At 43.1% G+C, this 16205-nt stretch overlaps 1 protein-coding gene across 4 annotated transcripts in view; it reads right to left on the bottom strand.

Annotated features, from left to right (window-relative positions):
* ZFP64 (ZFP64 zinc finger protein) overlaps positions 1 to 16205 on the bottom strand; it is a 69964-nt gene that overhangs the window by 37466 nt on the left and 16293 nt on the right. For 2 of the 4 annotated variants that reach the window (XM_082600582.1, XM_082600583.1), the window contains exons 3-6: positions 15189 to 15350; positions 14148 to 14210; positions 10891 to 11142; positions 2684 to 4492 (exon numbers count right to left, since the gene is read on the bottom strand). In XM_082600582.1, the coding sequence (XP_082456708.1) occupies positions 3210 to 4492; positions 10891 to 11142; positions 14148 to 14210; positions 15189 to 15350 (1760 nt within the window). In that variant the 3' untranslated portion in view covers positions 2684 to 3209. Of the gene's footprint in view, positions 1 to 2682; positions 4493 to 10890; positions 11143 to 14147; positions 14211 to 15188; positions 15351 to 16205 lie in introns of those variants that run through there. The other 2 variants (XM_082600584.1, XM_082600585.1) reach the window with 2 other exon arrangements.

Raw genomic sequence — 16205 nt, 5'->3', positions numbered from 1 at the left:
TTTTAAGTTGGTATGAACACAGAGACCTTGGGTCTCTTACTTACCTTGGGTGGGGTGAGAATAGGCTGGAGATTATTGGATTGGTTTTTGTACAATTCTCTATATAGTTTATCACAAGGAACAAGTTTTGCTGTTGTAGTTTGTTAAAAAATCCAAATATGCATGTGTGTGTATGTGCATTATATGTATATATGGAGGGCAGAACTTCCGTGGAGATATAATGATATAAAGAGAAATATAGTATATAAAAAGAAAATAGTATGCTCAATTCAACCCCAACTCTGTAACTGGAGTAGAAAAGATACATACGGGACTCCCCTGGTGGTCCAGTGGTAAAGAATTCGCCTTCCAATGCAGGGGACGCAGGTTCAATCCCTGGTGGGAGAACTAAGATCCCACACGCCGTGGGGTAACTGAGCCCGCGTGCCACGACTACTGGGCTCGCACGCCTCAATGAGAGAGCCCGCGTGCCACAAACGACAGAGCCCGTGTGCCACAACTAGAGAGAGAAAACCTGCACGCCCCAACTAGAGAGAAGCCTGCATGCCACAACTAGAAGGAAGCCCACGCGCCACAACAAAGAGCCCGCAGCACAATGAAAGATCCCACATGCCGCAACTAAGACCTGATGAAGCCATAAATAAATAAATAAATTTAAAAAATAGAAAACATACACAACCATAGAAAAAAAAGATTAGAAGGAAGTCCATTAAAATGGTCACAATTTTTACATCTGGATAGTAAAATTATTAGTGACTTTTAAATTTTTCTTAATAATATACATACAGATGGCCCCCAACTTACAATGGCTCAACTTAACAATTTTTTGACTTTACGATGGTACAAAAGCAATACACATTCAATAGAATCATACTTTGAATTTTGATCTTTTCCTGGGCTAGCACTATGTGGTCTGATTCTTTCTCCCGATGCTGAGCAGTGGCAGTAAGTCGGCCATGGGATCACAAAGGTGAACAACTGATACACTTACAACCATTCTGTACCCCTCCAATCTGTGTTTTTCACTTTCCGTATTCATTAAATTACATGACCTATTCAATATTCTCTTCTAAAATAGGCTGATTTTGCCCAACTGTTGGCTAATGTAAATGTTCTGAGCACATTTAAGGTAGGTGAGGCTAAGCTATGATGCTTGGTAGGTTAGCTGTTTTAAATGCATTTTCAACTTAACGATATTTTCAGTTTACAATGGGTTTATCAGGACATAACCCGTTCGTACGTCGAGGAAGATCTATAACGTGTTTCCCATATTTTGTATCTTGAATACACATTACATTTATAATCAGGAAAAAAATCATTTAAAAGTTGAAACTAGGGGCACACTGGGAAAAAAGATGTAGAACACAGGTTCATGACAATAGAAGTTTCCCAGGTAAAATCCAATGGCTGAATAGTTTCCTAAAGAACTGCAAGCAATAATTCTAAAGTGATAAAATTACTAAAATACTAACAGAGTAAGCTGCAAGCTTTTTTGATTTCTTACCAAACCATAGTTATGATGCATTATCATCACTGCTGATATGAAAATAATTTCTGGCAAAGAAGAAGGATCAAAAATAAAAAGAAAGAAGACAAAGCCCAGCTTGAGGATATATATGTATGTATGTGTTTTCTTTCTTTTCTTGGCCACGCTGCGCAGCAATGTGGGATCTTAGTTCCCCAACCAGGGATGGAACCCGCATCCCCTGCATTGGGAGCACCGCATCTTAACCACTGGACCACTGGGGAAGTCCCTGTATGTGTATCCTAAGGGATGCTGACTTTCTATTTCCAAAAGGCAATTCTCAAGGTTTTCAGCATCACCATTTTCCATATTTCCTTAGTTTGTTATTACAAAAAAAAAGGGAAGGGAATAATATCTTTATGTAAAAGTGAATTGATATGCATGAGAATTTTAATAAGTTTGTGTGTTAGGGAATAAAATTAAAATGTTGATTACCCTGGTAAAAATGTATCTAAAGTGTTCTCACATTTTAAATATGCTTTTCTCACAAGAGTAACCTCCCCTCCTCACCAATCCTTGCTCATGCTGTGACAGCATGTTTCACTTATGCAGTGTTTATTTAAGAGCCCACCCTGAGTTGAAGATAATTCTAGAAGCTGGAAATCAGAGATGAAGACCCAAATTCAGGTCTTTGGAGCCAAGCACGGGTAACTTGAGATCGCTGTCTGGCGCCACCTACTGATCACACAGCATTTCAATTCAAAACAGACTGAAATTTGAAATTTCCCTCTCCTCAATACAGCCCATGCTTTGGACCTAGGTGCTTTTCCAATCCCTCTCATCTGATCCCTGGGACTGCACGTATATTACTGTCTAAAACAATGCCATCCTAGAAAACTGTCCTAAAGGTTAATATTATAATTAACCTAACCTAAAGGTTAATTATATTAGCATCTAAACAGAAACGTCAGGTTTGTCACTCTGAAGTTTCAAAATAAAAATGATAGTTGGGTCACTTTAGGCACCACACATATTTGACTGTGAAGAAGGTAAGGCATTTATATACTATTTATGAGAGAGGACTAAGAAGCTTTGCTTCTTCAAGTTCTCTTTAATTATATAATTCAAACCCCAATAACCCAAATCATACTGTGACTCTAAAGAATCACTAACACTTGTTACGTTTTAATGATGTATCAATTTATTAGGAAACCATTCCTTTTTTTCCCTCATTTACGCTAAACTTTTTTTTTTTTGGATCAAAAATCCATGTAACATTATGTAGAAAATGGTCCTTCATGCCGATAGATTTGTATCCATGTACTAAAACACTATTACCCCAAACATTGGGGGTATTTCAGAATGGGGACTTAAGAGAGGCTGAGAAGCACCATCTACTACACAAATTTAATGAGATGGAAAAAACCTTTATTAGAGTTGGCAAATCAAGTTGGAAGCAAACAAATGTATTCACTACTCAATTCATTTCATTCCAACCCGTAATCGGGATCCTCTTGGTAGTATTTAAGATTCTACAGCACTTAGAACACCGCGATTCAGAGGTCTCACAATTATCGCAGCATAAAAAAATTTCAGTAAGCAGTATAAAATTACAATTTATTATGGGGGCGGGGTGTTTTCACAACAATCCTTAAAAACATTAAGGGCAAACCTCTTACAGAATTCCATTTCTGCCTTCTCTTTTGGTCACTCCTTTTCCCCCCTTTCTTTTGTTTTATAAGCACTAGTCTGGTATGGAATCCGCCGGACAGAGCAAAGCTGGGTGGGCGCCTCCTTGGATGATGGAGTAAGTCTGCTTGGGTAATTCTTGCTGAGAGGTGGTGGAGAATATGGGCGGAGCCGTGGTGGCCACGGCGATGTTCTGGCCTCCGTCGCTGACCACAGTCACTTCAGCGGTCCCCTCCTGAATCAGAGCGTTCAGGCCTTCGAAGTCAGTGCAAGTAATGCCCGAGCTGGTGATGAAAGTCTGGTTGCCAGAGCCTTCCTGGGAGCCGCCCGGGGCCGTGGGGATGAGGGTCTGGTGCAAAGTGCCTCCGTCCGTCTGGTCGTGAGTGGTCAGCAGGACAGCCGGCTGGGGCATCGCCGCCGCCTCGCTCGGACACCCCGAGGAATGAGGAGGGGCGATCAGATTGACCTGGCGTAAGATCTGCAGCCGGCTGTTCCCGGGCAGTTCCTCTGGGTTCTGCGCCACCAAGGCGGGCTGTACGATGTTCACTGCGGCCGCCGCAGCCTGGACGATGGTGTTTGCCTGGGGCACCTGATGGCCAACGATGATTTTGACCCTGCCCTCGCTGAACTGGGGCACTTGGCTGGGCTGGAGGGGCACCTGGAGGTGCCCCACAGTGAGGGGCGCGGCGGGCTGCTTGCTGGGGTCGATCTGAAACTGCAGGACGGTCACATCCGAGCTCTTATTCTCATTATACTCACTGTGCTGCCGCTTGTGGCTGCGGAGCGAGTCCTCGCGCATGAAGGAGGCATCGCACCGATCACAGTGGAAAGTTTTCTTGGCGTCCAGCTTGGCCACCTGGCGGCTGCTCTGCCGGCCCGTGTCTTTCCTCTCCGAGGCCTCGGTCTTGACCACGTCGCCGTGGAACTTCTTCACGTGCTTGCTCAGGTTGCTGGGCTGCTTGGTGTCGAAGCTGCAGTAGTTGCACTTGAAGGGGCGGTCGGTGCAGTGGATGCGCTCGTGGATGCGCAGGGCGGCCTTGCTGGAACAGGAGTAGCTGCACTCGGAACATTTCTCGGGGTGCTCGGACTGGTGCACCCGGCTGTGCTTGCGGAGCGTGGCCTTGCTGTCCCCCAGGAAGTCGCAATGCGGACACTTGAAGTTGTTCCCGCTGTGCTTGATGCGGATGTGCGACTTGAGGTTCCCCTTCATGGTGCAGCGGACATTGCAGAACTCGCACTTGAAAGGCTTCTCCCCCGAGTGCACGCGCATGTGCCTTTTCAAGTCCGAGCTGATTTTGAACTTGGCGCTACAGAGCCAGCACTGGAAGGGGGCGTCCCCTGTCAACACAAGGTGAGTTTCGATAAGAACAGGCAGGCAACAACCATAGCGGATCCCCCCGAAGCACACACCAGAAAATCGCTTATACCAAGGCAGGCGGGTGGAGACCTTCTAACTGCAGCTCCTAGCAGCCCCTGGGAGAAAAAAAAAGAGGGGTCGGGGGCTTCTCTCCTTTTCCCAAACTTAAACCACCACCACCATTATAACACCCAGAAGAAGAACGGAGACTGAAAATCAAGCTATTTAACTGTCCCCAGTAAAAAACATAAGATTTGCGAATACACTTAGTATATCCTTGAAAACAATCAAGCTATCGTTCCTATGGTTATTGTGTTCGCTCTGCTAGGGAACCATTCACAGTTGCATAATTTTGCATAATCCGTTGATTTTGGTTGAGTTACATGTTGTAACAGATTCAAGGGCACATTTTCAAATCAGTCAGCTCCATGCTCACTCATCAGAATATTCTTTTTACAATGATTGAAACGCCCAGCTTACACTTCATGCAGATTTTTATTAATAAAGACGTGTTTATTGCGCACAACTTATTTATCCCACATTGCCAGCTGCGTTCTTTACTCGTGAAGTTACAAAATCCAGCTGCTTGATTTTTTTTTTTTAATTCATGTTCGGTGAAAGATGAACAGGAAAAGCGGAATTGCAACATCTGAAAGGACATGATACTCCAAATGTATTTCCTCAGTGAATGCCAAGTCCCAATCATCTGATAATTCAAGCGAATTGGTGACCCCGCCCATTGCAATATTGTTTAAGCAAGCAAAACAACAGCAGCTAAGGTTCTTCGGTGGCTTCCCGGATGGCAGGCGCCCTGCTGGGCATTCCACAAGGTCTCATTTGATGATCCCGACATTCCCATGAGGTGGGTACTATTATCAATCTTATTATCAACACTACTGTACAAGTGAGGAGGCTGAGGCCTGGAGCGACTCTATCACTTGCTTCCAGTCACTCGGTAGTACATGGCAGAGCTTGGATTCCAACCCAGGCTGATTCCAAAGCGGGTATTCTTTTTTTTTTTTTTTTTCTTTTTAATTAAAAGACTTCACTTTTTAGAGCAGTTTTAGGTTTGGGGAGATTATACAGAAAGTACAGAGTTTCCCATATGCTCGCTTCTTCTCTCCCCTGCACGTCGTTTCCCTATTATTAACATTTTGCATTAATGCAGTACATTTGTTACAACTGATGAACCAATATTAATAGATTATTATTAACTACACTCCATAGTTGACATTTGGATTTACTCTTTGTTTTGTATATTTCTATGGGTTTCAACAAATGTATACTATTCCATATCTACCATTACAGTAGCAGACAGGATACTGCCACTTCTCTCAAGATGCCCTGTGCTACACCTACTCACCCCTAACCCCACTCCCGGCACCCTGACATCTCTGATAGTTTTAATTGTCTCTATAGTTCTACCCTTTCCAGAATGTCATATACTGGTTAACATCTTAGAGTATGTAGCCAAAGCTGGTATTCTTGGATGCTAAGTGATTATCTGTACATATGACCAATGTTTGCTTTCTTACCATAAGCTCAAAAGAGTGGGACTGTGTTCTGGCTTTTTGGTATAAGACCTATAACATCACAATGAGCTGTTTAATAAATGCAATTAATGATGGAGCAAATTAAACAAGCTTCGAGAAAAGGAAGAAGCCCCAAACTAAACAATGCTTTGCAGGACTAAATGCCACTGAGATCATTCACGTGAAACTCTAGAACAAGGAATGCTAAGCTATACAGACTGTGAGCCAAATCTAGCCCACAGCCTGTTTTTGTAAATAAAGTTTTATTGTAACACAGCCGTGTCCATTTGTTGTGTGTTGTTTCTGGTTGCTTTCATGCTACAACTGGCAGAGGTGAGTAAATTGTGATGGACACTGTATGGCCCGCTAAGCCTTAAGTATATTTACTACCTGGCTCTTTATAGAAAAAGTTTGCTGACTTCTGCCTTAGAATGTTGCTCTCAACCTTTTTTGTGCCACGGACCCCTTTCTGGAGGTTTAATGAAACCCATGTACGCTTTCTCGGGGTAATGTTTAAATGCACAAAGTAAACTAAAATAAAAATCAAAAGGAATACAAAAGAAACTAATTATATTGAAAATTATTAAATAATTTTTTAAAATTTGTGATTTGGCAATGTGTGTGCATTAAGTAACAAGCTCTAGCGGTGGGTCTAGTGACTACACCGATTTCTAAATAGAGAAGAGTGTAAACGATGTTTTGATCTATCAAAAACACGTTATAAAAAGATCTGTGATTTCTGCTGGCGACAAGTTCACATGCACTGTAATCAGACTAGATGCCTATTTTCATAACTGAAGGACACATCACATTTCAGTAAGATGAGTGAAAATGAAGATGTAATTTTTTTCCTCATCCAAGTTCAGGGTCCTCCTAAATTCTACTCATGGATCCCTGGGTGGAGGTGTCTATGGACTCAGAGGAAGAATCACTGCTCTAGAATGTTCTGCTAGGTCTTCCAGTTACATCACTGCCCAAATTAGTGACGATCTGTTTGCCTTTTTTTTTTTTTTTTTAAGCAATTTAGCAGAGGTCAAATCCAGAAAAACCAGATAACCAAATCTCACAGCTGAGTCGCAGAGCTTAACAACACTTTTTGACGTGAAGGCAAAGGGTTTAAATCTTTTCATCATCATTATCTTCTTTCCTTCTTCTTTTTCCTTTTCACCATAGATCTATTTCTTAAATGAGGCAGACTGGTCAGTACCAGTGCCACTGGACCATAAGCTCCCCAAAGCTAATGACTCCGTTCATTCCTGCCCACTACCTGACCCTCGCAGTGTCTGGTGCCTGGTGAGGACTTAATGAATGTTGCTCCGTGAACAAGCAACTGATATATTTAAGCTGACAGATCTTTCTTGAGTTTAGGTTGCTACCGAGACAATATAGTCGATCAAAGTGATGGAAGGGTAAAGACAAAATCCTATTAATTTTACAATTTGTAAAATTTTACAAGTGCCACAGATTTATAAAAGGGAAATGAACATTCCATGGAGATACTGCATAAATGGCATACATTTAGATTTTTAGAAAATACACTTTTTCTAGACCAACTTAAAGATGCTATTATAAATGAAATGGTTAAGTTTACCCTCCTAAGTCAAGATGATTCTGAACAACTTCCCTAAATGAATCCTTCAGTGCCTCTAACTTAGGCTGAGGAGATTTCTGAAGAAAGTCAGATGGGCGCCAGTTATGCCAATGTCTTAACTTGCTGTAGTAGATTAATGTCCCCAGACCTCCCCACCTCCTATCGCTCCCTGTAGCCATGGCCTCTGCCATGTATGTAATTATGTATGCTCTCCCGACAGGGGCAGGATGACTTGCCATGACCCCTAATAAAATAGGCTCTATCACATCATTGGATTTGGCTGATGGTATGTTAACTAGACTTGATACAAGTAATGGCTTCAATGGGCTTGTGAATCGGGGTTTGCTCACTTGTACCTCTGTCATCCATCGCCAGGAGAAGGTCAATCCTGTCCTAGCCCGCTGATCCCAGGAGGAGGACGACAGACGTGGAGCACAGCTGGATTGTTGCAGCCAAGGCCAGTGGACAGCCAGCCCACAGCCAGCAGATTCTGAGATTTGTAAGTGAGCCCAGCAAAGACCAGCAGAGTTGCCCAGATGACACCCAGCTGATCCCCAAACATGAACAGAGAAAGCACGTTGTTGTATCCACTGAGGTTCTGTGGGGTTTTTTGTTACACTGCATTATTGTGACAACAGATAACTGATATACATACTGGCATCGAGAAACAGAGTACTGCCGTAACAGAAAACTAAAATATGTAGCTTTGGGTTTGAGGGTGCAGGTAAAGGCTGGAAAAGGGGCAGTGCACACATTTTATGACAAGCATTTGGGAAAACTGTCACCTGTCGTAACTTAGAAGATAGAAAATGTACCCACTGAATTCTGGACTTGAGCAAAGAGATTCATTAGTTCTAAGCAGAACAGTGAAGGTGTCTTACAAGCTGCATACGATAAGGTCCCACAAGAAAGAGACAAATTCAAAAAAGAACTGGCCATTTTCAAAATGGAATTTAACGAGAATACAGAAAATCAAAGATGTGCTGGGTTAGATGAAGTTTCCCATCTTCAACCAGCAAAAGATTTTCAAAGTAAGACAAAATCCTGGGGACAGAGATCATATCCAGGGAACTGATCGCAGAGGGAAGAACGAATGAGCAATGAAGGGTGTAAGCATAAGGTTCTTTGTCAAAATCTCCAAAAGAATAAAGTTGGTGCCAAGTAAGTCCTCTCAGCTGGACAAGGATTCCTAAAAGTCTCACCGGCTTCAACCTACAGAACGTTATTTGCCGAAAGTGCCTATAATTGAGTTTAGAGGAAAGGCAAGTCTCCAAAAGAATTATGGGTGTGGCTTGTGGCACACAGATACACAGGAAACTCACAACGTTTTTAAGATAGCTCTATCAGCAAAGCTGTCAGTCTAGACTAAACTAAAATCTAAAAAGATCCCAACTTTTGGTAGGCAGGAAGCAGGCTGAGAAAGCTTCTCAAAAGCACGTTTTCCACTCCTTTTCAGAGGCGGTTAAGGGAGGTGATGAAAGGCTGCTCCAGGGAGCAGAGTCAAAACGCAGGCAGCCTTGGGCTTCCCTGGTGGCGCGGTGGCTGGGGGTCCGCCTGCCGGTGCGGGGGACACGGGTTCGTGCCCCGGTCCGGGAGGGTCCCACATGCCGTGGAGCGGCTGGGCCCGTGAGCCATGGCCGCTGGGCCTGTGCGTCCAGAGCCTGTGCTCCCCGGCTGGAGAGGCCACAGCAGCAGGAGGCCCGTGTACCACAAAAAAAAAAAAAAAAAAAAGCAGGCAGCCGGGTCAACGCCTAACCAAGAAACACTCCCTGTTCCCAGAGTGGGGGGACCTAGAAACATCTGCCCAGAGGGATTTCAGAAATCTGTGCACCAGTGACTGCCAAGCGCCTCCTGTTCTTCCCCTTTGGAACAGCAGGAATATTGTAAGTATCCTGGCTGCGTTTCACCGCTGCATGCTGGGAGCGTGGGGACAGACAGCTTGTCTTTTTATTGCAGAAGGCTCTAGGTCAAGAGAAGCCATATCTATACCTGATGGAGACTGCAAGCTCCTGATCCTATGATTGGCTAGACTTGTGTGGGTCTTGGGAGGCCATGAATGCATCTGCATGTCAGAGAGATGAGAATGATGGTGGGGTGAACTGGTGAATGAAGGTTGGTGCAAAATGGCCTTTGCGGGCTTCCCTGGTGGCACAGTGATTGAGAGTCCGCCTGCCGACGCAGGGGACACGGGTTCGTGCCCCGGTCCGGGAAGATCCCACATGCCGTGGAGCGGCTGGGCCCGTGAGCCGTGGCCGCTGAGCCTGCGCGTCCAGAGCCTGTACTCCGCAACGGGAGAGGCCGCAACAGTGAGAGGCCCGCGTACCGCAAACAACAACAACAAAAAAACAACAACAAAAATGGCCTTTACCATGTAACCCTGGGATGACCTTCCACTGTGGGTGAGCTCAGCCCCACCCCTTGACACCAGGCCCAACCATTTGACTTTAGCCAAGGGGATGCAAGCAGAGGCTTGAAATGAGCTTACACATTGGGGCATACTTGTTTTGTCTTCCATGCAGAGGTCTGCCCTTGTCATGAGAAGGACAAGCCTGGAGTAGCCCACTGGTCCCAGAGGGAGGCTATGAGACATGTGGGCAGAGCCAGACTGCCCCAGCCAAGGCAAGGAGACAGCCAGCAGATCCCCAGCCAAGGTCAGTGGACACCCAGCCTTTCCCACACATGTGATTAAGCCCAGCCAAGATCAATGGAATGTCTAGCCAACTCCCTGCTGACCTGAAGTATGTGAGCAATAAATGCTTTTATAATATGCTGCTGAGATTTTGTGGTGGTTACACAGTACCACTGTATCAAAAGCTAAGAGACACACTTGCTAAAAGGAAAACATACATCATTTGTTAAGTTACCTACTCAGCTGAGTTTTTTCATCAAGCTGTCCCATGCTGAACTGATCAGAGTAGTCTTCAAAAGACTGAAATGCCTAACCATACGTTATGCAGACATCGATTAAAAATGCATTGCTTATATCTATATTTCATTTAGCGCACCTCCTCAATTAAATACTAGTGAATAGGGTCTAAAGCTACATAAAGATGTGTATAAAGTTATAACCTTGATGTTCTTCCCTATTTTACAGAGAAAGCAACTTCTGAGCAGATGAAAAGCAAAACTGCAAACCACGGGATGAACTAACATGCCCAAGTCCTTTACTTAGGTTGTGACTCAGTGCTTGAAGGTGCTGGTGATTTAGGCAACAGGCAGTTGGGAGCGCAGCGTAAGGACCACATGAAGGACGTACCTGTGTGGGACCGGAGGTGTACGGTGAGCTGGCTGGAGTTGCGGCTGGCGTAGGGGCAGATCTGGCATTTGAAGGGCCGCTCGTCGGAATGTATCCGCAGGTGCTTGTTGAGGCTGCTGCTGTCCGCGGCAGCGTAGTCACACGTCTTGCACTTATAGGGCTTCACGCCCGTGTGGCACCGCATGTGGGTCTTCAGCTTATCCTTCCGGCTGAAGCACTTGCTGCAGACTTCACACTTGTGGGGTTTGTCTCCTTCAAACGTGCACAGATGGCATCAGGAAACAAGATGAAAAGGGAAAAAGGCTTATTTCCCACTGCCTTTGAAAAGCGTAAGACACAGTCACCCAAGGATATTTAGAACTCCCCCCAAAACTACACGGATGACGGGCAAAGAGCTAACATCTTGGGAGAGGAGGAATTGCTTCTTCTATGTTGTTTATTAGTATTTTCTAATTTTTCCTACATTGAAGATGAATTCTTTAACAATTTAAAATAGAAGGCAACTCATAATTTAAAGTACAGCTAAGTAAAATAAGAAACATTGTCTCATACCCATTAGTTCTTTTTTCTTTTTCATAACAGACACACCCTAAAACTCAGAATCTCTAAGTTTTAGTAGAGCTCACGTCTGACCAGCCAAAGAATACATTTCTCGGCCTCACTTGCAGCCAGGGGTGATTCTGTGATGAAGTCCTCATTAATCAAATGGCAGAGAAGGTAAATGTGTCCCTTTCGTAAAAGGAAGTGGCTTGCCTTTTACTTTTTCTCTTTCCACCTGTCTTGCCAGCTGTTACCAAGACATGAGGGTGAACAAGCAGGTGAGGACAGCATACCTGCGGATGGTGGATACGTAACCTAATGTACTGTAATACATAGAGAGAACTTAAATCCCTGGATGATGGGGACAGAGCTGCCTACCTGCCTAGACCACCTGCTTACCTCTGGACAGCTACGTGAGACAGACATAAACCCCTACCTTGTGTGAGCTGGTGCTGGGCTGTTTTGCTACAGCAGCTTAATCTGTACTCACTAACGCACATTGTCAACTTGCCACCCGTGAACAACTGCTAATTTTTTGATGTATACTTTTCCAATTATCTTGTATGTGTGTGTGCACATTTTGGGGTTCAAAAACCTTCTTGGCCAACATCAATTTAAACACTTATTTTTTGGAAGGTACTGTGCCTCTGAATGATTTTACTTAATTCTCTCAACAACTGGGATTAGAACCCAGGACAGTCTTGCTTTCTTAGCCAAATGCAACACTGCCTCTCCACTGACTACTTTCTTGCACTTAAAATAATTTCAATTATTTTCACATCATTAAATTTCTACAACATGATTTTTAAGGCTGAAGTATTTCACTATATGGATGTACTATAAATTATTGAACCAATTTCCTACTTGGCCATCGAAAAGAATGAAGTAGATACATGCATACGGACACGGAAAGACATCCAGCATTAAAGGAGAAACAGAAAGTTGCAGATAGTGTATATATTATTAACTTAATAAGAGATGGAAAAAGTAAATTGTGTGTTTTTAAGCCTGGTATAGACATGCCAAAATTTAAGAATGAGACACACTGGACTATTAAGACTGGTGACTTTTGGGCATGTGTCAGATAAGAAGGATGTGGGCTGTGAGTCAGGATTTTCACTCTTTACATATCAAACATGTATTTTGGCCAAATCCTAAATACCTAAGTGCTAAAATCAATTGTCAGCCAAAGTTGATCACTATCCTCATAGAACAAATATCTGGGATTTAAGAATACATCTAGAAGTATATTAAAGATTGTAATTTTATTATTAAAAATAATAATAGTCACAGTCAAATTAAAAAATCCAGGAACAATAATTTCTCATTACTGTCAGCTGCTAAACAGCTTCTGGGGGCGCCATCCTGTGTACGTGCAACACCGAGCAGATGCCGGATGTCGGTGGAGCTGGATGGTTTTTGGCCAGCTCTGCTGGTAAAGAGCCCCACTCTTGTTGCTCCTGGCCATGACCTCTTCTCCGAAAGTAACTAAGGTAAGGTAACTTCTGACTTGAAGATGTTGACAGAGATGCTGCAGTTATGCAGAAATCATCCTACAAACCCAAGCTTGGCTAACTGTGAGTAGAGGATGCTTCCTGAAGATTTGCAGCGATGGACTCCAGGTTGCTGTCCTCACTTATATTTTTATAATGCTTCCCCAATTATCATGCATAATGACAGCACTTTACTCTTACAATGATGAATATGCTACGTGTGACTGTTGGAACTTCAACACAGGGCACCCACCAGGAGAGATTCATCGCTTGTTCCATTGAGAATGCTTCCCAACACCTAAAACTTAGTAACTTCAGGTTCTGATAACTAGAAGAAATCCAAATGACATGACGCTGTGAGGCTGATTAGAAATGATGGTGATCCCAGTGCAACAAGGCAATTGTTGGCCGTGGCCAAGGAATATCAGAGATAACTGCTGGATATTTTATCTTCTTTATTTTATCTCACGGATATTTTATCTGAAGCTAAGTAGCAGAATTTGGGCAATTAGGGATGCCCATGCCAAATTTCAGTGTCCCTCCCTTATACACATTGACACTCACTGAATTTATATATGACTGTATCATCTGAATTATGAGCATCTAATACTTCATGAAAAATAGTCTAAAAGCAATTCCTTCTCCATGCAGAAGGTCTGGGAGACATAAAAATAATACATTAGAGAAAATTAAAATTACCAGAAACAATCACAGTTTTCTTTTTCCATGCAATCCTTTTCTCTCCTTTAAAAAAAGTATTTATTAAATTCCCCTTTCAAAATTGCAAAACACACTCAGGTATCCAATGATGCAGTGTAAAGATACATGAATGAAAAGTCACTATTCTCCCCCTTCTTCGTCTGTTTACCAGTCATTACACACACCACACACACACACACACACACACTTACTTACAGGATCATCTCCTCCAAATGAGAAGAATATGTGCATTTAAATTTTAATTAATTCTGGCAGATCAATTTCCAAAATGTCTGTACCGGTTCAAATTTCCACTTCTAAGTTTTCTCGTATCTGTTCCAGCACTGGATTTTATTGCTCTAAACATTTTCTGCCAAAATCATGTGTAGAAACAGCATCTCGTTTTTATTTCATTTGTGTTTGTATTCCCATGATGACCAGTGAGGTTCTGCAACATATCATGTGTCTGACTTGTCTGGATCCCCAGCTCCCAGCACAGAGAAGGGATGTGTGTGAACCACTTACCCGTGTGGATTTTTAAATGACGCTCCATATCCTTCATGCCATAGGCAGTCTTGAATTGGCAACCTTAAGAAGGCAAGGAAAAATCAATGACAGAGGGAAACACAGTCACTTTAGAATGGAGAAGCCTGGCAGAAACTTCCTTAACCAAGTGATGAAAGTTAATCCCACAGTAACGGGACCAACAGGTATCAGTGTGCTCCTGATACCAGGTACCAAGTACATAATATCTCATCTGTGCTTCCTGCTCAAATTGCTTCACCTAAATCTGATCATAAGGAAACATCAGACAAACCCAGAGTGACGAACATTTTATTCAATATGAAATAACTGGCCCGTGCTTTGCAAAACTGTCAAGGTCATGAAAGACAAAAGCTTAGGATTAAAGGAAACTAAAGACACATGAAAACTAAATGCAATGTGTGATTATGAACTGGATCCTGGACCAGTTTTTCTTTTGATACAGAGGACATTAGTGAGACAATTGGTAAAATCTTTTTTTTTTTTTTTCGGTACGCGGGCCCCTCACCGCTGCGGCCTCTCCCGCTGCGGAGCACAGGCTCCGGACATGCAGGCTCAGCGGCCATGGCTCACGGGCCCGGCTGCTCCGCGGCATATGGGATCCTCCCGGACCGGGGCACGAGCCCGTGTCCCCTGCATCGGCAGGCAGACTCTCAACCACTGCACCACGAGGGAAGCCCCCTAAAGGTTTTGTTTTTTTTTTTTAAAGTAAGGAAGGAATAATTTTTCTGGATGTCTTCCTAAGTTACAGCACAGAAAGAAAAATTCACAGTAATCTGAAATTTTCACTAGTCCCATTCAAAGAAAGGCCCATGGCTATTAAAGTCTTAGAGCCCAGTGCATGGTGACCAGAGACAGTGAGAGACAGGTCGTATGTGATGATGTAAATGCTGTGGGTTGATTTTTTTAAGCCAAGCAGTTTGGAGCACATCTACGTCCAGTTGTCAGGAATTCACGAGTTTGAGTCCTGGACCTGTTAAATGTCACATTCTCTACAAAAGTAGGACAAGATGCTGCCTTTACCTGGATAGCAACAGTTAAGCCTCTTCTGAGCAGTTGGGGCCGTGGGCTTTTTGGCTCGTGACTTGGCAGGGAGAGAGATGACAGTGGCTGTCTGGTTTTCATTGCTTTCCGTGGGCAGATATGTTTGATAGCCATGTTCAAAAACAAATTCTGGAGCTGAAACTAAAAGATATGATGATTATTAATTTTCATAATATGAATACCCAATAGATATTCCCTTTGCCCACCTTCCTTTGTAGAGAATGAACATGTTAAGATTGCTTTCCCAGTCTCCCTTGCTGCTTAGGAGTGATCATGTGACCCCGTTCTAGCCCATGAGACACTAGAGAACATCTGCTGCAGGGCTTTGGGAAAAGATTTTCTCCCTGACTTGAAGAAAAGGTGGGGGCAGAAAGAGAGGTAGTTGAGGAAAGCTCATTCTTGCTGCCCTAGTTGCCCCACTTTCTGTCTTTGGACATGCTGGAGTGAGGATGTGATGTCTGGATCTGTGGCAGCCATTCTGTAACCATAAAGGGAGAGCAAGAAAACCAGATGTTAAGCCAGAGCCCTGAAAACCATTCAAATCTAGACTTACTAAATAAAAAAGAAATGTCCCTACCATTTACCAGGTAGGTTTTCTGTTAACTTCAGCCAAAAGCATTAGTTACTTTCATAAGCTTTATCACAAAATCCTAACAAACAACTGGAAAGGAACTGATTGAAGGAATTCTGGGCAAAACTACAAATACTCTCTAAACATAAATACTTTTTAACACAAGTACTCCTAAAACAAACAAACCAACCTTGTATTCTTACTGAAATTTTGAGGAAAAAAGAATAAAAAGGAGACCAAACATCTTTATCATCTTTGTCTTTAAACTTGTCATTATAACAGGTAAAATAGGCAGTCTCAAATTTCTTTTTTCTTTTTTTCAATTATAATTTTTTTGACTACTTTGTTAATTAAATTTATGGTTTGGGAATATGTATTTTCTTTCTTCCTTTATTACATATAATTGTCACATGGAGATTTGGCTT

Source organism: Mesoplodon mirus (assembly GCF_964341445.2).
Source record: "Mesoplodon mirus genome assembly, chromosome: 15".
NCBI classification, from domain to species: Eukaryota; Metazoa; Chordata; class Mammalia; order Artiodactyla; family Ziphiidae; genus Mesoplodon; species Mesoplodon mirus.
Note: the sequence above shows the minus strand (reverse complement) of the source record. Positions and strands in the feature narration are given on the sequence as shown.